General features: G+C 44.6%; 1 protein-coding gene across 3 annotated transcripts in view; it reads right to left on the bottom strand.

The window, feature by feature from the left end:
- The window catches only part of KCNAB1 (potassium voltage-gated channel subfamily A regulatory beta subunit 1), a 163,904-nt gene that overhangs the window by 123,445 nt on the left and 15,864 nt on the right, over positions 1-24,595 (bottom strand). Inside the window, exon 1 of one of the 3 annotated variants that reach the window (XM_066619809.1) lies at positions 23,646-23,793. The exons of 1 other annotated variant lie outside the window; for it this stretch is intronic. In XM_066619809.1, the coding sequence (XP_066475906.1) occupies positions 23,646-23,770 (125 nt within the window). In that variant the 5' untranslated portion in view covers positions 23,771-23,793. Of the gene's footprint in view, positions 1-969; positions 999-23,645; positions 23,794-24,595 lie in introns of those variants that run through there. One more of the 3 variants, XM_066619810.1, reaches the window with a different exon arrangement.

Genomic DNA, 24,595 nt, shown 5'->3' with positions numbered 1-24,595 from the left:
TCCAACTGAAAATTCTTCAGGCTACCCTGGCACTTGAAATGGTCACTTTATGGCCCAGTCCTATGCCTCTCCCCCTCCCACTGATGCAGTGACACTAAAATGGCTACTGGTGCATCCTGCAAAAGGAGAGAGTAATTGCAGATGTTTCCTCTGGATAAGGGAACATTTGTTCCCTTACATGGGGCTAAGCCTCTACAGTGCTGGTGAATTCACTGGCAAATTCACTGCCGCAGGTTCACGGGTGTGGGATAGTTCAAGGATGGTGGCTAGAATTCGGTGGCTATCGCTACTGCCATGCTGCCTTATTGCTGCTGCCTTTTCCGAACCCGACCCACCCCATCTCACCTCTCCTGCCTACTTTCCTGCCTTGGTGGATCCTCTGGGACCTACTCACATGCATGGAAAGGCTCCAGCCTTCCCACCAGCACTCCTGCGGTGCACTATTCTGCACACTGCTGGAGCACCTTTTATGACTGCCTTACAACAGTTGCCGCCAGTGGCCTATTCTGCTGATGGCTAGGCCCAATAAGTTTGGGCCATTAGGCTGATGGTGGCAGTCACGGCTCTTGCTTCAGACAATGCTGTAGCTCTCCTGGATCCACCCCCCTTTGGAGTCACTTAACAGAATTCCTGTATGCAAAGCAGCTCTGTGAAAATTGGCATACATCGTATATGTGGATAGTCACAATTAGCTATCATACACACTCAGGTGCATTTCCCTGGTCACTGGCTTAGCTAGTGCAAGAGGAACAGCAAGTGAAAAAAAATGGCTGTGCCGATTAAACAGTTACACAAGTTGGTGACTTCATTTTCTATTCTAGAGTTACAAAATTCATTCAGTGCACTTACAAATCACAAAGAAAAAAACCTGTAAAAGAAAAAGGTGCGCATATTTTAATCGCCTCTGAAAAAGCACATGCCTTTGGTTACAGCTTGCCATAAGGAATTCACTCTCATAGCATTTCTTACCATCTGTTCATTTCAAATTCTCTTCCTTTCTACAAAAAAATAAATAAGCACTGAAGTAACAGGAAACCATTTGCACAAAGAGTGGACTGTGTGAAGGAATGACCTGTTCAAGATGCCTCATTGTATATAAGTGGACCAGTAGTCCCTTTTTGTCTCTTTGCTTTGTACTCGTGTTTGTCCTTTGCGGTTTTGCCATCCACACACACAAGAAACAGGCGCAAGAATGACCTGCCAGCTGTGCTCCACTCTGCCAAGGCAACTGTAATTTCAATGGAGGTACATACTTCCCTGTAAAAAAAGCAACACAGAAGTGGAGCAGTATTGAGAGTTACTACTAGAATATGTGCACTAGCTGCTCTGAGGACCAAAATACTTCTTGTGTGGACACACACACACTCCTCTGCTGTCTTCCTTTCTTCTCCATCAAGCCCAGCTGTGACAGATAAAACTTGAGAAAGCCTCACATTTTCAATGTCCTGTGCACTGAACTCCCAACTATTCAGTGGCGGTGGGTACATCCCTGTTGATTCTGTGGACCTCTCTACCCAGGGCAGAGTATCAACCAAAGAGAGGGAGTCTGTTTCAGTGCATATATCTCCGGATCAGATCAGATGGAAAGCTCTTCAACCTCTCCAGACTGAGAGCAAAGTCCAAAGTCCAGCTGAAATGTTTGCGTGACTTCCTCTTTGCCGACGATGCAGCTATCACTACCCACTCTGCCAAAGATCTCCAGCAGCTCATGGATTGTTTTAGCAAGGCCTGCCAAGATTTTGGACTGACGATCAGAAGAAAACACAGGTCATGGTTCAGGATGTGGACTCACCTCCCTGCATTACAATCTCTGCACATGAACTGGAGGTTGTCCATGACTTTGTGTACCTTGGCTCAACGATCTCCGACACTCTTTCTCTCGATACCGAGCTAAACAAGCGCATCGGTAAAGCAGCTACCACGTTTTCCAGACTCACAAAGAGAGTCTGGTCCAACAAGAAGCTGACGGAACATACCAAGATCCAGGTCTACAGAGCTTGCGTCCTGAGTACACTTCTGTACTGCAGCGAGTCATGAACTCTTTGCTCACAACAGAAGAGGAAACTGAACGCTTTCCACATGCGCTGCCTCCGACGCATCCTCGGCATCACCTGGCAGGACAAAGTTCCAAACAACACAGTCCTGGAACGTGCTGGAATCCCTAGCATGTATTCACTGCTGAAACAGAGACGCCTGCGCTGGCTTGGTCATGTCGTGAGAATGGATGATGGCCGGATCCCAAAGGATCTCCTCTATGGAGAACTCGTGCAAGGAAAGCGCCCTACAGGTAGACCACAGCTGCGATACAAGGACATCTGCAAGAGGGATCTGAAGGCCTTAGGGATGGACCTCAACAAGTGGGAAACCCTGGCCTCTGAGCGGCCCGCTTGGAGGCAGGCTGTGCAGCATGGCCTTTCCCAGTTTGAAGAGACACTTTGCCAACAGTCTGAGGCTAAGAGGCAAAGAAGGAAGGCCCATAGCCAGGGAGACAGACCAGGGACAGACTGCACTTGCTCCCGGTGTGGAAGGGATTGTCACTCCCGGATTGGCCTTTTCAGCCACACTAGACGCTGTGCCAGAACCACCTTTCAGAGCGCGATACCATAGTCTTTCGAGACTGAAGGTTGCCAATACAAAATACAAAGAAAAATCTGCCAAGAGTTTCTCTTTGAAATCTGGTGAGTAGGACAGAGCGAAGTCTAGCAATCATCTCTGAAGCAGTGTTATTTAAACTTTTAGATTACAGTTTTGTTCGAATGCTCCTCAAGCTGCTATAGTTCTCCATTTACAACTGGTGCAGCCAATAGCTAAACAATTTGTTTCTTGGAGAAACAGTTTTCTTAGCCTGAATATAAGAAGCCATATAATCTCCCACCACAAGTATACAGTATTTTATACTATTTTATAGCATTTATAGTATGGTATACTATAGTTATTTTATAGTATGAGAGCCAGAATGGTTGGAGAGCCAGGGAGTTGAACTTAAGACCAGGAAGAACCAGGGTCAAATCGCTGCTCAGCAATGAAGCTACCTGGGTAACTTTGGACCAATCACTATCTCTTAGTCTCACCTACCTCACAGGGTTGTTGTGAGGACAAAAGGAGGGAGAGGAACTATGTACACAACACCCTGAGCAACTTGGAGAAAGGTCAGTATAAAAATGTATAAGGGCTCAATCCTACCCTGCACTGGAACAGGCAAGCCAAGTGGCTTGCGCTGTATCCAGTGCAGGATAGGGTCCCAAGGCAGCTCAGCCAGAGGCAAGGGGAAACTTTTCCCCTTACCTCCGGGTAAGGTGCCTTTGCCCCAGTGGGTCTCCTTGGACTTGCGCCACCTCCTGAGGAGCTTCATGCAGCTTCATGCAGCTCCAAACTCCCTGGGAACGAGGGGTGGAATCCAGCATAAGTGCTGGATCCCAGCCCTGCCTCCCACTCTCCCCACCCACCCCCGGGGCCATCTACCACCTGCCCTCCCCCAGCCCAGGAACGCTTCCCTCCCGCCTCCTCCCCACTCACCCCGGGGCCTTGTGTTGGCCCAGCCAGGCCAATGCAAGGCTCGCCGAGGAAGCTGGCGCGGAGGTTTGTGTCAACCTCCAAGGGCCAGCGCACCTCTGAGCACTGGCCCAGCTTCCTCCCAAGGAGGCACGCACGTTTGCGACCATCCTTGGTACAAGGGACTTGTACCGGCCCATGGGCACTGCAGTATTGTGCCCTAAAATAAATAGAATATTTTCATGAGAATGTTTATACAGTATATAAAGTCAGTTTGGAACAAAAAGAATCTCCAAGGTTAAGAATTAAACATGAAAGGAAAGAAGGGAAAGCACCAAGGTGGAAAGAAAGGGGAGAGGATTCTTCAAAAAGTGTGCTGAGAACCATGTTGTTGTGCTTGCCCCACATCCCTGAACAGTGAGATGTTCCAGTAGCAGCGCTAACTGGGTGAGCTTACTTAGAGGAGAGACAGCACTGGGGGTTTATGGTGTCCTTGTATATTTGTAAATAGGGTACATCTTATAAGTAGAGGCAAACAGCTGGCATTTGTGCAAGGCAGCCACCCACTACCTCATATCAGCTCTCCAGAGAGAGGTCCTGCACCCTCAAGGTGCCTTCAACTGGCTCACAGCTCCTCCTCCTGTTTCTTCCAAACAGCAGAAGTGCTGTTTGTTCACAGTCTGCCAATCATTCCCACCCTGCATCTGAACTTCTCATTCAGAGAACAGGGCACAGTCATTAACATTCTTTTTCTCAAATCTCAGACTCAAATCAGGCATCACCCCAAAGCTAAACCAATAGTGAAAAATCTATTCTGAGTAAGCCGATAGCAAACCACAACACTACTGAGGACTGTGCAACTGACCCAATCTTATCAAGACATAACTAAATCAACAAAGAGCCCCTGAGATATATTAAGGACTGACAAATATATTCCAGCGTATGCTTTCTGATTCTGTATCTGAGAACTGGAAAATCCATGAAAGTACACACACATTTAATCACATATGATTAAAAACTAGGGCTCACTGTTTTATGGCCAAATTACACTTAAGTTAAACATATGACTGTGTAGTTGGAGACTTACCTTTGTGTTAGCAGCTATTCAGGGCCATGATTCAGATGGGATTGTAGCACAGAGGTAGAGGGTATTTAACCTTTTTCTTCCACATCATTTAACCACTGAGAATCTCATTGCAGCAAATGACACTTTAAGGGTTCAATTAGGGAGGGTTATCATTAGAATAATGCAGAGGTAAAAGAGTTAAATCTGCCTCTCTCCTTGCCATTTCAGTCTGAACTGACCTTCAGTTTTAGTCTGAACTGTGGCCCTGTGTGACTGCTATATGGGAGTACTGTAAAAATAAACCTCCAGTTAAAGTAACTACACAGTTACACTTTTAAACAATGTGTAGTTCTGCCATGCAAGACTTTGAGCTGTGACTCAGGACTTCCCTGGCTCAAATTTCACCTCTGCTAAGGCACTCCCTCACAGCCTTAGCTCCCCAGTTCCAATACAAGGACAATACTTACCTTCCAGTGTTGTTGGAAGAACATTAGGCAGGGTTGTGCTCAAGTCACTAAGCTCGGGTTGTGAATCACTGGCCCTGCCGTGATGCCCATGGTGACTTGACTTGAAAAAATTTCAAGCCTTTTGAGTCATGAGTCTGCAAAGATTTTGAGTCGTGTGTCCTTCAGCAAAAATGCACAGAAAAAAGAAAGTTGGTGATGGAGATGTGTAAGTAAGCAAGAACACACGCACACTAAAGAGATAGGGACTCAAGTTATTTTGAGTCCAGGCTCTTTTTTTTTTTTTAAGTCACTGGCCCCAAGTCAAGCCAGGGATCAGCAACATCCGCTCATCAAAAATAGCTGCTTAGCACAATTCAATCTGAGTCAACCTGAGTTGAGTGCCCATCCCTGACATTATCTAATACAACATGTGCATACTGAGAAAGCATGTGCCCCTGGGATATTTCCTTTAATACCCGTTTATTATTTTAACCAACAAATTAGCTCTAAGAATTTGTCAGGTTCTACATAGTTCAGGGATTCTCTCCATAGTGGCTATACTGCACAGATGTGCCCTCTAGCATTGGGCTTGAGCACCGCATCTCATTTACAGCAAGCTTCTTCCTTGCAAAACATTTTGTGCTCATCTTCTCTTTTATTCTCATACATTACAAGGAACTGTTTTGTATTTAGGTTCTTCAGCACTAGAGCCCTTGAGTGCTGTTCAGTCATTGCTTCCCTGCAATTGGCTAGAACCAAAATTAAATTATGGCTCCACATATAGCACTCAGTTCAGCATTTGCCTTATCTAAGAATTCCTTTCTCCATGGTCAAGGCTCTTCTATAAAGTTCTGTTCAGCAAAACTCTTACAGCTTTAATTAAAAATTTTCTCCTTGCAGTTTCTGGTCCATTTATGCCTCCTGGTTCAGTATGGCCAGGGGATCACTGATCAACAACCTCTGAATTGACCCTAGAACTGTTCTCTCAATTGCCTCTTAATGTCAGTTCATGTTACCGCACAGAATGGGGGAAATACTGCTTTAATTGGCTGCCTCATTTATTTATTTTCTTCTTGTCTAATTTGTTTTCATTCAAGAAAAAAACAACAGTGGAAATCAGCAATTAAACCTTAAGCCCTTGCAGGAGGAGGAACAGACATGGTCAGGCCTCTCACACCGGCTCTGAGTGTCGCAAATATGCTGTAAATCATGTTTACGCCAACTTGGGAGCAGGCTGTGCTGGCACAAAAACATGCTGGCTTGCTGGTGCCAGCTCAGATCCCTGTGCAGGCTGGCACAGGTAAGTGTGGCGCCAGATAGCACAAGAGATGGGAGAGAGTGGCAGGAGAGCGTTCTGGGGGTGGAGAGGGGGCGGGCAGGGCAGAATGGGGGGGGAGGATTGGGTCTGGGAGGGAGCAGGATCAGTAGTGGCAGCAACCTGCCACTATGGCAGTATGTTGTAACCTAACCCTTACTCCTGGGCCTGAAAGCCCTATACAGGATGCTCAAATTTGCAACAGCTAAATAACTGGCACAGATCTGAGTAACCCCATAGGGCAGGCTGGGATGCCACACAGTGTAAGGGAAAAAAAATTCCCTTACCCTAAGGTGACCTCCAGCAGCCTCCAAACCTGCATTGGATACAGTGCAGATGCAGCCTGGTTGCACCAGTGCAGGGTTAGGAGTGCACTGTCAATGGCAATTAGAGGTTATCCAAGAGGCAATTAACAAATTGGTATCAGTAATCCCACTGCTGTGCAGAAAAGAAAGTCATAAACAGACAGAAGCTGCAAGAAGGAAGCTTTTAACTGAAGGCAAAGTAGCCATTAAAAGCCTCAAAGGTGCTTTGTTATTCCATACTGGACAGAAAACAGTTATATTAAGAACAAGCTGCACCTGTTTTTAATTGGAAAAACTCAACAGCATCCCAGGTTAGATCTGAAAAGACCACAAACGAGCAACTAAATCAATACTCATCACACATTTGGACAATATGCAAGAGACTGCTGGGGGGCTGCGTGGGGTGAAAGCACCACCCCATGAAACACTGAACGTCATGACATTACATTGAAAGGATGACCCTATTCTCCAGAAAGCCAGTCAACCATTCTCCTTACAACTGAAGCAAAACCTACCTGCAAGAATTAAGTTAATTTGCAAAGTACCATGAAGCTTTAATTTATTGCTGAAGAGGCTGTCCCACTTCTCAGAATGCCACCCTCGGCTTGCCACAAACTGTAGTGGCAGCGCAAGTTCATTTGCTCTTTTAATCATCTTTAGTGCACTCCAGCATAATCCCATCTATCGATAGTAATGTTACATTTTAAAATTAATAGGCACCTCAATAACTAATTGATGCAATGAGAAATGTGACAAATGGCCTCAGAAGCAGTGCCAGGAAGCAATACTGGAGACTTTCGGTAATTTCTTTACAAGCCCTAGTCTGGCAACAATCATATTTTGTCACAAGTCTTCAGAATATTTAGGTGTTGATTTGTAAAGCATGCTAGTTTACAGAAAGACATCAGAAAGACAACAGTGGACTTCTAGTGAAAAAAGTAGTCGATGTCAAAGATCCTGAATTAAAAAGTGCTTGGGAAATAGGTGTCAAATATTTGGACACCCAGGGAAAATTCAGAGAATATTCACGATATGGTATTAATCATCACCTACTCTTCTGAGAACAATTGTGGGGAAGGAGCACAAAATAACTTCGGTTATACTCTAACACATCCTCAAAAGATGCTCCCCCACTTCTGCTCCTCCTAAACAAAGGAACTGGACAACCCCTCCAGCCATCTTACTTCATTATTTTTACAGCTGCCAAGGTCCTCCCAGTATTAATCCTAGGGATAAATGATGCCTTCTTTCATGTTTCAACCATATGAGAACCACTTTATATTTCCCTTCTGCAGCCAAAATTGCCTGGGGCTACATGCACTGTATATAAATAAAAAACTAACACAAAATATCAAGAGCACAAAAAGATACCATACATATGATCTTCCTTTAATGGAGTCACTGCCTACTCTACAATTTTCTTTGCCAGAACATAAGTACAGCTATATGTGTAAGTACAGCTATATATCCTTTGCAATATCCACAGAAAGTGCAGGCAACAAGGGTGGGACCATTCTTCCCCCTTCATGTGTTAAATATAAGCATAGTGAGTTTGAATGCACACCTTTCTCTGTCTCTACGATCCTGTGTCTGTGTGTATGAACAAAATCTGGTGAGCAGTATACTTCCACAGCAGCCCCATCCCTCAAAGCACTCACTCACACACAGTAAACAAAACTAAAGTGTCATATTGCAAATTAAGGGTGCAATCCTAGGTCGCCCTTGGGCTTGCGCAAGTCTCTTGTGCTGGCCCAGGAGGGTTGCAAATGTGCCGTAAAGCACATTTGTGCCTCTTCTAGAGTTGGCTGGGACACATGCTGGCCCGCAGAGGCTGAATCCAGCCTCTGCACTGACTCTGACAGAGAGCCTTGCATCAACCAAGCTTGGCTGATGCAAGGCTCCGGGGTGGGAGGGAAGGAGAAAAGGTGGTGGGAGGGAGGTGTTCCAGGTTGGGGAGAGGGCAGGTGAGGGCGGTCCCAGGGCAGGCAGGTGGGGACCGGAAGGCAGGGCTGGGACCTGGCAGATATGCTGAATCCTATCCCCCCCCCTGTTCCCAAGCAGTGCAGAGCGGCTGCAATCTGCTCCGCTCTCTTTGGACTTATGCCACTTCCTGAGGTGGCACAAGAAGACCCATTGGGGCTGCAGTGGCTTACCCAGGGGTAAGGGGAAGAGTTTCCCCTTACCTCCAGCTGAGCCACTTTGGGGGCCTGTCTAGTTTAAGATAGGATTGTGCTGCACGTTGAAATAAAAATTTAAAGACTGGAAAGCTGGAAGGCTACTGTTCTACATAACTTGTGATACTTGGGAATATGGACTTATGTCTGTACATAGTAACTCTCAGTGATTCCCATATCTCATAAGATATCTCATAAGCCCTGCTGGATCAGACCAAATGACCATCTAATCTCAATCTGCATTTTTGGACTCTATTCTCAGGAAAATCACAGGTGACATTAAAAATGTAGAGGAGGTGACATAAATGAGTCAAAGCCAACAGGATGCAGAAGGTTGGATGAAGAACAGTTTTGCTTCTCTGCCAGTTCTCTCAGCAATATTTTATGTCAGCCCAAGATTAATGTCCAGAATGATCCAGGAGGAAACACTCAATCTCAGTCATATTGGAAAACTAGAACTGTACAGTGAATGCCGACAGAGAAAAAAATGGACCCCCAGTTTTGCTTAGGGCAGGCTTCTCATTTTGGCAAACAGCCAGCAAATGGAAATGAGTGGAGAAGTCATTTTCCCTTTCTAGATTGGGTTGTTTGCCTCTTGCGGGAAAGGGGTAAAAAAACTTGCTTTCCATTGATTTATATATTTTTAAACCAGAGGGTCAACAGAATGTACTGATTTTCTGGAAAACACAGGGTGAAGAGGCTAAACAGACATATGTACAATTTTCTAAATTAATCACATTCTAATCTAGCCAATACCTCTTTAATCTGATGGAGTCCAGTACAAACGGAAAGACTGCTCTCAACTCCATGCATCTAGACAATAAAAACGTGTTAGCCATTTTTATTTATAAATGCTAAGTAGCTCCTTAGCTGGATTACTGCTTACTGTACACGTACAGTACACGCAAAGCTATACATCTACATGTAAACATGCTTGACAAGCAAATTAAGCTAGTATAAAATTCTGTCCAAATTGGAGGGCTGTCCTCCTAGCACTCACCTCTATCCTGTAAACAAGCAAGAGCATAAAGCTGTTGTAACTTCATCCAGTCAAGACAGACATTAAACCTACCCAAAGAAAGATCAGATTACAGAGTTTGTGCCTCTTTCATTGTCTGCATCTCCTGCATCACACCTGAAGAAACACAGGTTTAATACATATCCCATTCTGTATTTTTACCAGGGATGGACACTTGACTCATGTTGAGTTGACTCAAGCTATGGATGACACTGATCCTGACTTGACTCACGACTTAAGGCCAGTTACTCGAAAAAGGAGTTGGGACTCAAAATGACTTGAGCTCTCTCTCTCTCATGTCTTGCTTCCTTTTTTTCCTGCACTTCCGCAATGTGCTGAAGAACTTGTGGGAGATTCAGAAGCCAGCCTTCAGGCCAATGGCAGCAGCAGACATGGTGGGTTGGTTCCAAGAGGGTGGGAGCCAGAGGTGCTGAGGGGAGGAGTAAGTCTTGAGGTGTTTCCCCCCCCCGTGAATGTTTGCTTAAGGAAGCCATTGACTCATGGCTTGACTTGTTTCTCGGAATGACTCTACTCGCAATTTGAAAGACTCAAAATTTTGCTCACTTCAAGTCACAATGGCCATGCAATATAACTCGCGAGACAGGTTGCTGATTGGCGACTCGACTTGGGCTCAGTGACTGGAGCGCATTTCAGATTTTTACAAGAATTCAACGTATAATGGCTCACAGTGTTCTAAGGGTTCTCTAGGCCCTTCCTCACTAGCTCCCTTTGGGCAGGCACAGGCCTAAATTAACTCTCAGACTATGTTCCTTGGTCACAGTTGAGTTTCAGAAACATTTCTTCCAGGGGCTGTGCACATTGGATGACAAACCTGCCTGCCACTTCCACTGGTCTTCTACCTCCAGAATAGGATCAGGTCACTCTGACTCCACCACTACTTCCCCATGTAGCCCCCCCCCCAAACTGTGATCTTCATGCCCTGCTTATTATCATATCTGAAGCATCTGCCTGGCTGCTGCTGGAAAAAAGAATGCTAGCCAAGATCCAATTCTTATACTATAAAAATAAGTGAGAGCCACATGTCATTTTATAGGAAAAAAAAAAAATAACAGGAGAACAAAATGTAGTCCCTAATTTGGATACTGGTAGTCTCCCCCTTGCCTAGGAAGATGCAGAAATAGCATTAATCTAGCTAAGTGTGGATAGGATTGCAGCCTAAGGGCCCAAACCTAACCAATTTTCCAGTACTGGTACTGCTGTGCCTATGGGTATGCACTGCTTCCTGTGTTGGGGGTACAGTCACAGAGGCCTCCTTAAAGGTTTGGGACCATTTGTTCCCTTATCCCAGGGCTGCATTGCGGTTGCACCGGGGCTGGAAAGGTGGATAGGATTGGGCTGTAAGATAGAATTCACCTGCCACCTAAAAGATAGCACCATATCTAGATAGAGGGTTCCATAATTTCAATACCACCACTAAAAGTGTCTTCTCTGAACATCACCCACCAATAATCAAACTGCTTTTGGCTTCCCTCAAAATTCCTTGAAAGTTCACTAGCACCCATTTCTACTTGTGATCCCCCAAATTCACGGAGAATTCTGCTTTTGAAATTCCATGGTTAATTCCACACCTAGTCTAAACCTGTGTAGCCAACTGCAGCCCATTCACATGCAGAAACCCATTTTATTGGGAGAAAGGAAATACAATCCAGAGATCGTTTGGCACTTTGCTAGTTGAGTGAAAAATAAGACTCCATAGGATGTAGCAAGCATTGCCTACAGACTGGTTATGAGAAACTACCTGATCTCCTAAGTAAACCCTCCCACTTCCTCTGCAACTTGAGCTCTGATTAAGGAACGCACACACTATCCTAACGCCTGTGGAGGAGCTCAGTTCTCAGCATGACCTTTTATTCATACACCGGCTTCCGAGAGAGGACTCGTGTAGCTGTTGTAGGACTGTGTTGAAAAGCAGTTATCCACAGAAGGTTTGTCAGCTTTTTAGTGGAAACTGCTGATTAGTTTGGTTGCTGGGGCAACTGCATTTTCTATTTTTGTGCAGGTACGAGAACTAAGAGCAGCAGCAACATCCCAACTACTAGTTACCTTCCTTTACAGTTACTGATTCATACTGCGTGACCTTTATTCATTTGCTCAGTGCAGATCGCCGAAGCTCATAAGCAGCCTTTGATTTTTTGGAAGATTTTTCATAAGGCTCAGAATTGAAAATGGGGGTGATGGTGTCTTACGCAACAAACAGGAATGCACAAAAAGCACACAGATGCAATGAGACAGTTAAATATTTGCACTGGAGCCCTTCCATAAAATGTGGAATTACTGCACAGCCCGAATGGCATAATGATCATCTGCCCGAAAGGATTCTAGGGAACAAGGATTTTGTGGGTGCCAGAGATAATGGCAAGTTAAAAATGGAAATACTGCAAGGGAAGAGTTTGAAAACTGTCTGAAATCTGGGTCATGAAACTGAACAGAGGCCACACACAAGGCTCCATGTGATCGCTGACATTCTTGGATAAACTGACAGAAAGAGGAAAGCCAAGTTTAGAAGTGACAGGCATTAAGATTGGCAAGGAGAGGTAAACTCTCCTGACCCAAGTACAAATAGGTGTTAGGTCAATCTATATGACACACATTGCCAGTGCAAGCCTATGCATGCTTACTTGGAAGTAAGGATGTTTAATAGGCCTTACTCCCAGGAAAATGTAAAAAGGATTTTAGCCTGTATCTGTAAAATGTACCCATAAGTTTTACATGTACATTTATAAAATGCAATGTCTGAGCTTGAGAATCTCGTGAAATTATAAAGGTACTCTCACCAAGAAGTTGAGACTGGCCATGACTTCTGGATGCATTTGGTAAAAAACTTGATTTGTCACACATGAAATTTCTGACAGTGTGACAGGCTGAGCATTTTGACAATTGTACCAAGATATCATCACAAAGTATGGGCCCAAATTTATCCATCTTTCCAGCACCAATGCAGCCCCAAGATAAGAATCAGCGAGATTTCCAGCCCTCCCAGTGCCCAGTTTAAAGTTCTTCTATTTCAGGCATATCAAGATAAAGACTCTCCTGGCTTTGCAAGTGCAAAATAGAAAACTTCCCCTTACCAGTTGAAGCCTCTTTTCTTTGTCCTTTTTTTTTGGGGGGGGGGGGGGGAATGTTGCCTTCTGGAGTATTTGTTGCAGTCCAACTCCATCAGGTTGAGACCATTATGGTGTCCTCACATTCCCCTTTGCCTGGCCCGACCAGCAGCCAAGGCACATCTGCCTACTCGCAAGTAAACACAACTGTGAGGCTGCTTCACTTTCCATAGGGCTCAATAGATTGCAGCTGGGAGGGAGGCAGGGACCTCCTTCTCCCTTTTGTGTTTTTGGGGGCTGCATTCATTGGAACAGCACCATTCTGGTGCCGTTGGATTCCTCTCAGCCTGCCTTTTTGGATGCACTAAGGCAAGTTCGCCTACTCGCAAGTAAACGTGCAATATGGCTCGGTTTCACTTTCCATAGGGATCCATTCATTTTTTCTTTCCAGTTTTTTGGCCATAACTTTTGAAGGAAAGGAGCTATTTCAACTCTGTTTTTTGCATTGCGTTCCACTGGACATTCTGCATCCAATGGTGTATGGCATGACACGGTGGCTCCTAATGCCGTGATGTTAGCACATCCTCCCCCAGGGCTTGTCACCCCCCAGCGCGTCACCCAGTGTGGCCCGCACCCCCCTAGCAACGCCAGTGCCCATTGGCATTGCTAGGGGTGTGCAGGAGGTGCAGGCCACACTGGGTGACGTGTATGGGAGGGGTGACACCACTACCAACTAACATTTTTAAAGTCTTGGTGTTTTCAAATAATGCCATCATGGGCAGGAGGTCTGGTCTAGAGGGTAGAGCCTCCGTCTGCCTGAAGATAACATCCACAAGGTCGCCAGTTCGAGGCCACCGGCACCGTGCGACCTTGGAGCAGCTGACAAGCTGAAGCCGAGCAATTCCATTTGCTCTGAGAGTGGGAGGATGGAGGCCAGAATGTGAAGCCAGATCGGAATGAAACACCTTGAATGTAGTCGTTCTTGAAAGAAAGAACCTTCTTTGAAATTGTAAAAATCCCTATTTAATAAGGGATTTAATAAAGCCTGCCTATGTAAACCGCCTTGAATAAAGTCTTGAATAAAGACCAAGAAAGGCGGTATATAAATACCTGTTATTATTATTATTATTATTATATATCAATCAGTGTGTAATTTCATGAGGAATACAGTGAAACAGCATTGAAATACCTCTATTCTATCAAGCCAAAAAACCAGTGGGGCGGGGCAATGGTGCATCACCATGCCCACTGCCCAGGGTGTTACCCCACCCACTGAATGGGACGAGGACTACCATGGGGGTGATGAGCTGGCCTCCTGTACCAGGTGATGCAAATCCTAGTGACGACACTGGTGGCACCGATTCCATGATTGAAATAAAGGTTTATGCTTCTGGTACGAATCCAATGAACACCAAGTTTCCTGCTAAACAGAACTGGTAAAGTATGAGCCGAGAAGTCCTCAGTTCATATCTCAGCCCAGCAATGAACTCACTAATTGACCTCAGACAAGTTTTTGTCTGCAGTAAAGTGATGGTAATTTTGGTCCATCTTATAAGACTTCTTGTAAGGCTGACTGAGATAATGTAGGTCAACTGAAAATGTGAAAAACCTGACATGTGCTAAATGAATATATATTACTAGACAGGAGAATTTAAGCAAAGAAAAATGTAGTATATAATTTTCCTGGTTTAATAGGGAAAAACACAGGAAAAAAAACATCCAAGTAGATATTCCCTAAATACGAGTAAAACTCATTTGTGATTGAATATGAGTTGTTACCCCACACCTTGGGTAGCAGGAATGTATGGCACCCGGGAAAAGCAACAGAAGTGCCTGGGCTATGGCATAAGTCAGACCTTGCTCTGGCTCACAAGACCGCAGGCAATTTGGTCTGCATATATAATGGCAATAATGCATATTTCAAGCCTAGACTTGAAACACATTTGCCAAAAAATTGACCACCACTTAACTAAAAAGGACGCTTTAGTTTCCCCCTCTTCTTTCATTCTGGCTTGTATTTCTTCTTCCTATGCTTGTAATAGATGGGATGGGGACGGCTATCTCCTTTTCTTTCAGCGACGGTCTTCAAACCTATTTCTTCAGCACCGTTTCCCTGAACAATTACAGCTCTCACCCCTCTGTCACCTCCATGGTCTAAAATAAAATCCTGCTCTCTCCTCTCACTTTTGTCCCAACCATTCAACACAGCCTTTATTTTTCAATTATGATTGCAGGGTTTTTTTTCCGCAGAAATACACATAACGTTTCACAGTGCATATTCCATCTGAAGATTCATAAACGATGGCTGTACGTATACAGTATTAAAAACCACAATCATTCAATTCAAATGTTTACTATAGTAATGGTATTGCACCTTGTTAGCATAAAGAGAAAAATCATTTTAAGAAAATAGTATGATAAATTCTGTTAGCCTTCCATGGACAAGGACAGGCTGCTACTCTGTAAGCACAATTACTACAAAGTAAGTTCTATTGAGCTCAGCCAGACTTCATGTTGGCAACCTTCAGTCTCGAGAGACTATGGTATCGCACTCTGAATGGTGGTTCTGGCACAGCGTCTAGTGTGGCTGAAAAGGCCAATTCAGGACTGACAATCTCTTCCACACTGGGAGCAAGTGTAGTCTGTCCCTGGTCTGTCTCCCTGGCTATGGGCCTTCTTTCTTTGCCTCTTTGCCTCAGTCTGTTGGCCAAGTGTCTCTTCAAACTGGGAAAGGCCATGCTGCACAGCCTGCCTCCAAGCAGGATGCTCAGAGGCCAAGGTTTCCCATCTGTTGAGGTACATTCCTTTCAGATCCCTCTTGCAGCTATCCTTGTAGTGCAGCTGTGGTCTACCCGTAGGGCGCTTTCCCTGCACAAGTTCTCCATTGAGGAGATCCTTTGGGATCCGATGATCGCCCATTCTCACGACATAACCAAGCCAATGCAGGCATCTCTGTTTCAGCAGTGTATACACGGAGGGGATTCCAGCTCGTTCCAGGACTGTGTTGTTTGAAACTTTGTCCTGCCAGGTGATACCGAGGATGCATCAGAGGCAGAGCATGTGGAAAGCATTCAACTTCTTCTCCTGTTGTGTGCGAAGAGTCCATGACTCGCTGCAGTACAGAACTGTACTCAAGACACAAGCTCTGTAGACCTGGATCTTGGTATGTTCTGTCGGCTTCTTGTTGGACCAGACTCTCTTTGCAAGTCTGGGAAATGTGGTAGCTGCTTTGCCGATGCGTCTGTTTAGCTCAGTAAACTCAGTAAACTGTAAAGTCAGTTACAGTTACTCAGTAAACTTGGTAAACTGTTTAGCTCAGGGGATAAGAATAGGCCCTCAGTTTGGCTGTACTTGTCGTAAGAGGCAACTAAACAGCCACCGGGTAGATGGGACTTGTTAGCCTGGGAAGGCAGCTCATCTGAGAGAAGGAAAAGTCTGATCCCAAACCTCCACTGCCTTGTGGCTACATCCAGTTATGGAAGAGGCTTCAGGAGTCAACCTCGAGGCAAAATCCGGAGCCGGAGTTCCCTGAGGCAGTTCATGGCTGAACACAGTCACGTTCTGGCAACTCCTGCGATGCCGCTGGAATCAACCATATTGGCCTCTGCCTTTCCATTGGACCATTTCAGCGATGTAGAGAGGGAGGATTTGCTGCATGGGTAACAGTCTATCTTCCATATCTACATTACCCAGGTTTCACGCACTGGAGAGGACACTCTGTTCCAGAACCACCATTCAGAGTGCAATACCATAGTCTTCCGAGACTGAAGGATGCCAACAACAACAGCTCAGTCAGACTTACTTCTGAATAAAACATGCTTAAGATTGCACTGCATGACTGCAATTCTATGCATGTTTACATGTGAGCAAGGCTCCTTATACGCAGTAGGATTTCTGATTAAACACAGAATTGGACAGCGAGTGACCTCTGTTTCTTGTACAGCATCCACTACACACTGTTTCAGTTCAGATAACCCAACATATAATTATTTGCTTGATGGGAACAACACAGTCCTAGGCCCACACACTTCCTCCTTCCCCCATCCTCACACCGCCTTAGCCTACACATCAGAAGAATGGTGGTGTGTGTTGAAACATCGCTCTGCACAGCTTGCTTGAGCCTGACCCTGAACCTGTTGCTTAACTGTGGTTTATAAACCACAGGATGTGAAACTGTTAGCCAAGTTCAGTGTCACATCCTGGGTTAATCATGGTTTGAGTGCGCTTCAGAGCTGAGGTTTAACACATAAGAATTCCTCTGGTGTATAAGAGGAGAAGGTAAAGAAGGAACATGGGGGCTCAGGAGTTTTTCAAGACAGCATCCTGAACTAAAAATGGTTCATTCAGTTACATGAACTGATCTTTGAAGCAGTGGCATAGCTAGAGGGGGTACAAAACACCAAATTTTGCACGGCACCTCACTGTGGAGTGCAAGCAGTCCCTGACCCTCTCTTTTGGAGCCATTCCAGGACGTTAGAGCAACATCCTTAGTGTTTTGCGTACACACACACTCACACACACACACACAGCTCCACCACTTCTTCAGAGCACTAAATAATATTTTTTAAGTAGCAGCTGTATGCTTCGGAAGGCTAAAGACAAATGCCTTTTGGGAAAAGGCAGCTCAAAATGAAAATATATTTTCCAAGATTAGCCAAGAAAATGGCATTTCACAGATACTGACCTTTAGCTTTCTGAAGCAATCCTTCAACAAATCTGCTACTGGGATTTTGAGGACCTGTCAAGATGATATCCATAAGACACCTTATTTCCAAGAAAGGTTAACGTTGCGATTATCTAACAAGGTTAAGAAAGAACAGGATATAGGAATGGGCTAAGAATATTCAGTGAATTCTGTCAATGGTCTAACCCCTGATGCTGACCTTATATGAGAGAAGTGTGATTGGAATTCCCAACTTTGTTTTGTCTTACTTAAAAACAGCTGCAGGGTGCTCTGATTTTGAACGAGCATCAACAGTGCTAGTGGGAGAGATGTTTAACCATTGTCCCCTCCAATGTTTCCCTATCTTAACTTGCCCTTCAGAGGTAGAAGAGCCCTGATATCTGTGTCATGGTTGAGGGGAGACAATTTAGCTTGGGAGATGGAGGGAAAGTTTAAGTGGCCCTCCCTCCACCACTGCCACTGCGATCAAAATTGAAGTCCTCAATGACTGCTTTGAAGTAAAACAAACAAACAAGCCAGTCAATCATGGATCTCTCATGTTACGTCTGCTTTGGCCCAAGCTCACATCCAATTTGCTTTAATTACTCAAGCACACTCTGTTCTGAGCATGATCTTTCCCACCGAGAGAACTATCAAAGCCTTCTCAGCTCTGGAGATGAATTAGGCACCTCCCTGAGCATGCCTATCTAATCCTTTTGAGATTCAAGACCTCCTGCAGCTCCGCTTTAACACTCATACTCTTCTGAACCAATCGTGATGCTTGTGATTGAAAACAAAGGCATAATTATCAACAGGGCTTTGTTCTCTGTATGTGATTATAGAGTAAGAACTCGGCTGTGCAAAACTGCATTGAAGGTGTGCTTCAGGAAGGGATGCAGGAGCATCCCTTGGCTTGCCCAGAAGTACCCAAAGACATATGAGAGCTTGATGCAATTGCTCAAAAAGTACCATCCTCCACCGGCTCCCCTTCCCCTTGCTTCAAGGCAACCTGAAGCACACCTTGGAGCAGGGGAAAGCAACAGCCACAGAGGTGGCTTTGGGTGCACTAGTCCACCTCCCATGTCTGAAGAAACTTACCTAGGGGTAGGAAAAGCAAGGGGAAAATGTGTGCATTTTCTCATGGAGGAGACTTGCCTGGGAAAAGCAGCAGGGCTGATCTGAGGATGAAAAAAGCTCCTTCCAACTTTGGAACATGTTAGAGAGTAAGGACTTTACTATTGAGGAGTTGTTTTGTGAACCTGGAACCATTTCTGCTTCCTGATCTTGCTTTGGAACATGACTTCTTGCAAGAGGACTTCTTGCTCTTTGAGCAGACCGTGGTAAGGAACTGCAGTTGTCATCTGCCTCCTAGTGACCTGTGGGGTGAATTCAGTACCTGATCTACCTGCAGTACCTTCGCTACCCGCAGGGTTTAACCTTCTAGAACTGGACAATCAGAAGGTGCTTCAAGTAATTCTGATTTTGAAGCTACACTGATCGGGGGCTAACAAGCATGTGGATGGGAGGCTGCTTAGGAAAGTTCACAAGTACAGATCCATCAAGCTCCTTGGAGGAAGGCTAAGGGGGTTAATGAAAACTTCTTAGCACTGTAGTGTGAAATTAAGGATTTCTTGCCTAAGAGGCATAGGAGAAGGAAGGCAGAGCAGAGACAGAAGAGAACAGTGTTCTGTCCTGACCTTTAAACTGAGATTAAGAGTTAATTTAAAACCAGTTTTTAATTTAAAAAGTGCAGCCATGTGATGCAGTGATATTCAGACTTGTCACCATTTATTAAAACTGCAGAAGCAACCCGGGTCTAGCCACTGCAGCAACCATAATTGATCAGGACTTCGTGCTCAAATTTTCAAAATGTCAACTTTAGTCCGCAGAGCCCTAATCCAGATTGGGACCATTCTGTGGGGCTAGATGACTTTAACTCTTTGTTCTCCTGCATGACCGTAATATGAGTTCTCCCAGCTGAGAGCTCCCCTTTCAGGCCAAACAGCCACAATGTGTGAGAGATCTGGACTGATATCTTAGGGAGAGGTAATAAAGGTTTCCCTCCTCCCTTGATGCTCCTGATCTAGACTGAAGCTCTGTGCTGCAACTCTTTACATTGCAAAGAAAAAACAACAACACACAGGCCCCAGTAGGCATACCATCCAGCTTGACCCTTAGATTCCAGAGACTGGTTAGATGGGGGGGGGGAGCTCATTCTGTGCTCTGAACTGAAGAGATTAGATTCTGGCTAGCAGTTCCTCAGGTTGCTACCATCCAGGCTGTTTTCAAGGCAATCAGAACGAAGCAACATTAACTGCAGTCTCCTCCACACTTATGACAACCGCAAAAAATCACTGAAAAATGTGTGGGCAGCTTCTGATAAAACCACAAACGCTTAAAAGGTTTCAAGTGGGACTTTTTCATTCAGCAGGCTCCCAATCCTTCTCAATAGCCCACGCGCCCTGACCCTGTGCTTCCACCCCGATTCATGTTTTCCAAAGTGCTCAGTGATCTGTATACATTTCCTCAGTTCTTTTGCAATACTGTAAATAAGGCTATTGCTATTGTCCGATTGCAAAACTGGAAGTGGATTCCAGTAGCTATTTTTAGTCATTTTGAGGAGCCACGTGGAGGCATTTACAGGGCAGGGCTTCCTACACTCTCCAGAGGCTAACATGGCTTAAATAACCCCCCTTCTGTCTCTGACATTGGCACGATCCTGGAGATTACATCGTTGCCACCGTCCCAAGGGGCCAGAGACTAGTGCTTTCCTTCCTGGTGGGTCATGACCCACAAGTTTGGGAACCACTGTCCTAATGGATTGTGCCTAAATCAGGGTTAAGATATAAGATATTCTTTGGATGGACACTCTGATCTTTTGCACTCCTGTCTATGGAACTTATTATGTGGTTGGCATACTCTCCACGTTGGCCTTCTTGCAATGCAAGCAAGAAAACAAACAGTAAGCAAACTTGGCATTAGCTGGAAGCAAATTTTCCATAGTTCTATCCAATTACATTGAAAGGTCCTCAGATTTAAAATATATGTAGGCAGATGGCATTCATTCAAAAACATTGCAAGAAAGCCACATTCAGGAGTTTCACAGTGTAGGTACTTAACGCAGCACATGATCTTTTTACTCATGTTTTCTCAACTTTCTTCTCAAAACTAGACAGGTATGTGTATTGTTTCAATAAGCATATAATGCCTGAGACAAACTGAGGAGATAAAACAAGAAATTAGTTCTGCCAAAAACTGTCGGACATTGGGGGAAAGAGAGAAATGAGAATACATTCCTCCAAGGGCCTCTATTCAATTTCCTACACCTGCTTCTTTGAAGGAGGAAACCGAATTCACCCCAGTCCATACATGATGGGAACCAGAGACCCACTAGGGCTTCCTAGTGCATGCACATGCATGTATTCATTGTACCCATCAAACTACATATGATTTCTCTACATCTGCCTGGGCCTTTAGCATTGGGCTCTAAGAAGGCCCACACTTCCACTTCCCATGTTTCCAGACGAATTCTTGAGAGTCTGAGATATTACGCTAACACTTTGTGATCAATATTTATTTCTGCATCAAAATGGAATATGCATGTTTTCCCACTGTCTCCCCCCTCCCCCACTGATACATACATATCACTGTATGTAACAGAAGCACAGAACATGGAACAGAGGCACTGAGGTCTTAACAATGCCAAAATGCTTCTCACACTTAACAGAAAAATCACTTTAACCACCAGTAAGATGTAGCTGATAGTGAGATGGAAGACAACATCTGTTTTGAAATTCTCCGTAGGATTACAGTTAAGGGTAGGCTAGCAGTGGAGAAATACACACTTTAGCCACTTAAACAGCCAACAGAATTCAAGTTTGTGAAAATGTAATTATGCAGGGTGGAACCTGGTCAGGTCATCAGCATTTCCACCTTTGCTGGTACAGAGGAGTGCCTGGGGAGCATTTAAGATTGCATACTGTCAGGACCTCTCATATCTCAGCTGGAAGGCAGTAGCAAAGCATCCTCTTAATATGTCGGGGCATGACTTACTTAGACTGGTCTAAGCCCTTCATGAAGGGTCTCGCCCTCTAATATTGAACTGGCCTTGTTCTCTTCAGTAACCAGCAACAGGCAATGATGCAAAATGACTGTGGCCTTCCCAGAAGAGAAACTGAGGGCCAATTCAGGCTGAGAGACCCATTAGCTTACCATCAAATCCTGTGCTATATGTGGTTCAGAAAGGCAGGAGCTTTGAAAAGCTGTTTTTTGGAGACAAACTTCAGGAAAGATCTAGTCCATTTTTGCACAGAGCTTTGGAACTATGGTCTAGCCCAGGGGTGTCCAAAGTTTTTGGCAGGAGGGCCACATGGTCTCTCTGACACTGTGTCGGGGGCCGGGGGGGGAAAGAACTAATTTACATTTAAAATTAGAATAAATCTACATAAGTTTACATAAATGAATATATTAAAGATGGAATTTATATGAATGAATGAAGGTCTTGCAGTAGCTCAAGGCCTATAAAAGGCCTTGCACAAAGCAAGGCTGGCCTTTGCTGCTGCTACTGCATCACAGATGTGAAACAACAAGCAGTAGAGGAAACCCTCATCCACAGCTCACGTGAGACATCAAACAGTTGCCCTCGCACTGAGAGCAGTTGTGTTGTCAGCGCCCAGTGTGGGCGCTGACAAATCTCCAGAGGGCCAGAGGCTCATTGGAGACTGGGGGCTCCCTGAGGGCCGCATTGAGAGGCCTCGAGGGCTGCAAGTGGCTCCAGGAACGGGGTTTGGGCACCCCTGGTCTAGCCTGACTACATGCTTCTGAAGCAGAACAAAGATTTTTTTTTTTTCCTTAAGGAAAGCTGAAGGCAGGGATGTTACCCAAATCCTCTTGTCAAAATTCACAAAGGGATTCTTGGTTCTGAACCTCTCCTGCTCTTCAGCACGTCAGAATTTTTTTTTTTAAGATTCATACATATTTATGCATTCCATATATTTATGGAAAAATACACATTCAAATGTGTATTTTGCAATGTGATATCACACCAGTTGTTTGGACAAAAACACTTTGAAAAAACATGCATTTAAATATGTATTTTTTTCACTTAGGGGAAAAGTACTGAGGATTTTTAGTGGAAGAGACCAGAATGAAAATACATTGAAACTGCACAAAGTTCAGAAAGGAGACAAAAGACGTCCATCCATCATTGATTCATTGCTATTGTCCTTTGTGTGAAAATTAATTCAGTGGTTTCCAAACTTTTTAGCACCTGGCCCCACTTTTTAAAATGTCACTCTATTGGGACCCAACTGGGTTTACAAGATTTTTAAAAAAGGAGATCTGGAAATAATATTTCGTTTATTTATAAGTAATAATAACCAGAAAAAAGACCTTCAAACATTTATTTCACTTTATTTGCACATGCTTGCAAACTGCAGGAGATTAGCTCTTTGCGGGGTAATTAGTAGTTAGTTATCCGATTATCTTTCCATTGCCCTTTGGTGACCCACCAAAAATCAGGCCATGGCCCACCAGTGGGTCCCGGCTCACAGTTTGGGAACCACTGTACTAATTCATATGTCACTCTCATTTTGGGACAAACGGGTTTTTCAGGGTTTTGAAACGCTTCAGAAACCTTCTAAGCGTTTCCTTAAAGGTCAGTGAGAATGGGTGGAATAGAAATATAAATAAATAAAACAATATCCAAAACTGGTGGCTGCTAGCTTACTGGACACACATCACCTCCTTGAATAGGGTCTGGAGAGAAACAATTTGGCATTTGAAATGTGGCCAGAAAAAAGACCAAAGTCTGACTTTTGCAACTAGTTCACAAGGAGGAGTTTTGTAGGGCTCTAAGGTCATGCTGTTGTCTTTAGGGAACTGATGCTTCTTTAAAATGTAGCACCATCTGTCTGGGTGTTTGCCTGCTTCCCCCATTTGTACCTGCAAACAAACAAACAAACAAACAAACAAACAAACAAACAGATATTTCAAAAACACCATAGTCTCCAATACACTCCTCTTACCAGGAAACCTATTAGAAGCTGCTCCTGAAACTTTTTGCCATGCAAAGAAATGGGGGAGTGTGAAACAATGCTACTTACAGCTCTTGTGGAAAATGATAGCCTGTCTCCAGCCATAATTCAGCAATTTTAAATCCCAGGCCCTTCACAAAAGTGTGTTTGCAAAAGCTTCCCCATAGAGGTGCTACTCGAAGCCAGCAGCTCATGCATGCCTACAGGGAAAAATCAGGCCTGCTCCAAAGTGTACCCTTGGGCTTCAGTTGTGTTTGTTTATGATGCCAAGTGACAAAAGTACTTGTCAACATTCAGCTTCATCAGAGTGTATCCAGGCTGCCTGCAAAAAGGAATTCAGATATAGCATTTGCCCTTAGCTAAGTTTAGAGAAGTTTTAGATGTCAAGCCATGTTCAACAGCACAAGCTTTGTGAATGCAGGTTGGGTTAAAGCAATAGTACACGACCACATGGGGAAGAGGAAAAAACCAGAATTTTTACTTGTAAACTCTTGTTCTGGGAAGAGGAAGAGGGGCCTTGCTTACTCTTTGGGAATGTCCCTCTCACCACCAGGAGGCAGGGCCAGTAGAAGAGATGGTCTCCTCCTCTGTTGAAGGTTATCCTGTCCACCTGCCTGCCCCCCCCCCCAGACACCATGATAAACATTTTGTGAAAGGGAAGGCATTGCTGAATTGTTCTACTGGTAACAGATTTCCTATCTGAAATATCAACATGGTGCTGTCAGCTCTCATGGGGCCACACTTCAAGCCTCCATAATTGCGGCACCACTACCGAGAAAGCTCACCCTGTGCCGCCATCTCCCTAACTTGGGAGAAAGGCGGCATTTGCAGGAAAGCCCTCAGATGACCTAAGAGGGCGGTCCCAGCATATACGACTTCAATATGCTAATTGAACATATTGATTGACTGAACATATAGATATTTATTAAAAGTAAGACACTAGAGCCGTGATGGGCAATTATAGCATTTTCTGTAATCTGTTCTCATTGTCACATGATGGAATTCCCTACACAGTGAAA

Source organism: Tiliqua scincoides, chromosome 3, assembly GCF_035046505.1.
Source record: "Tiliqua scincoides isolate rTilSci1 chromosome 3, rTilSci1.hap2, whole genome shotgun sequence".
NCBI lineage: Eukaryota > Metazoa > Chordata > Lepidosauria > Squamata > Scincidae > Tiliqua > Tiliqua scincoides.
This window is presented reverse-complemented; position numbering and strand designations above follow the sequence as displayed.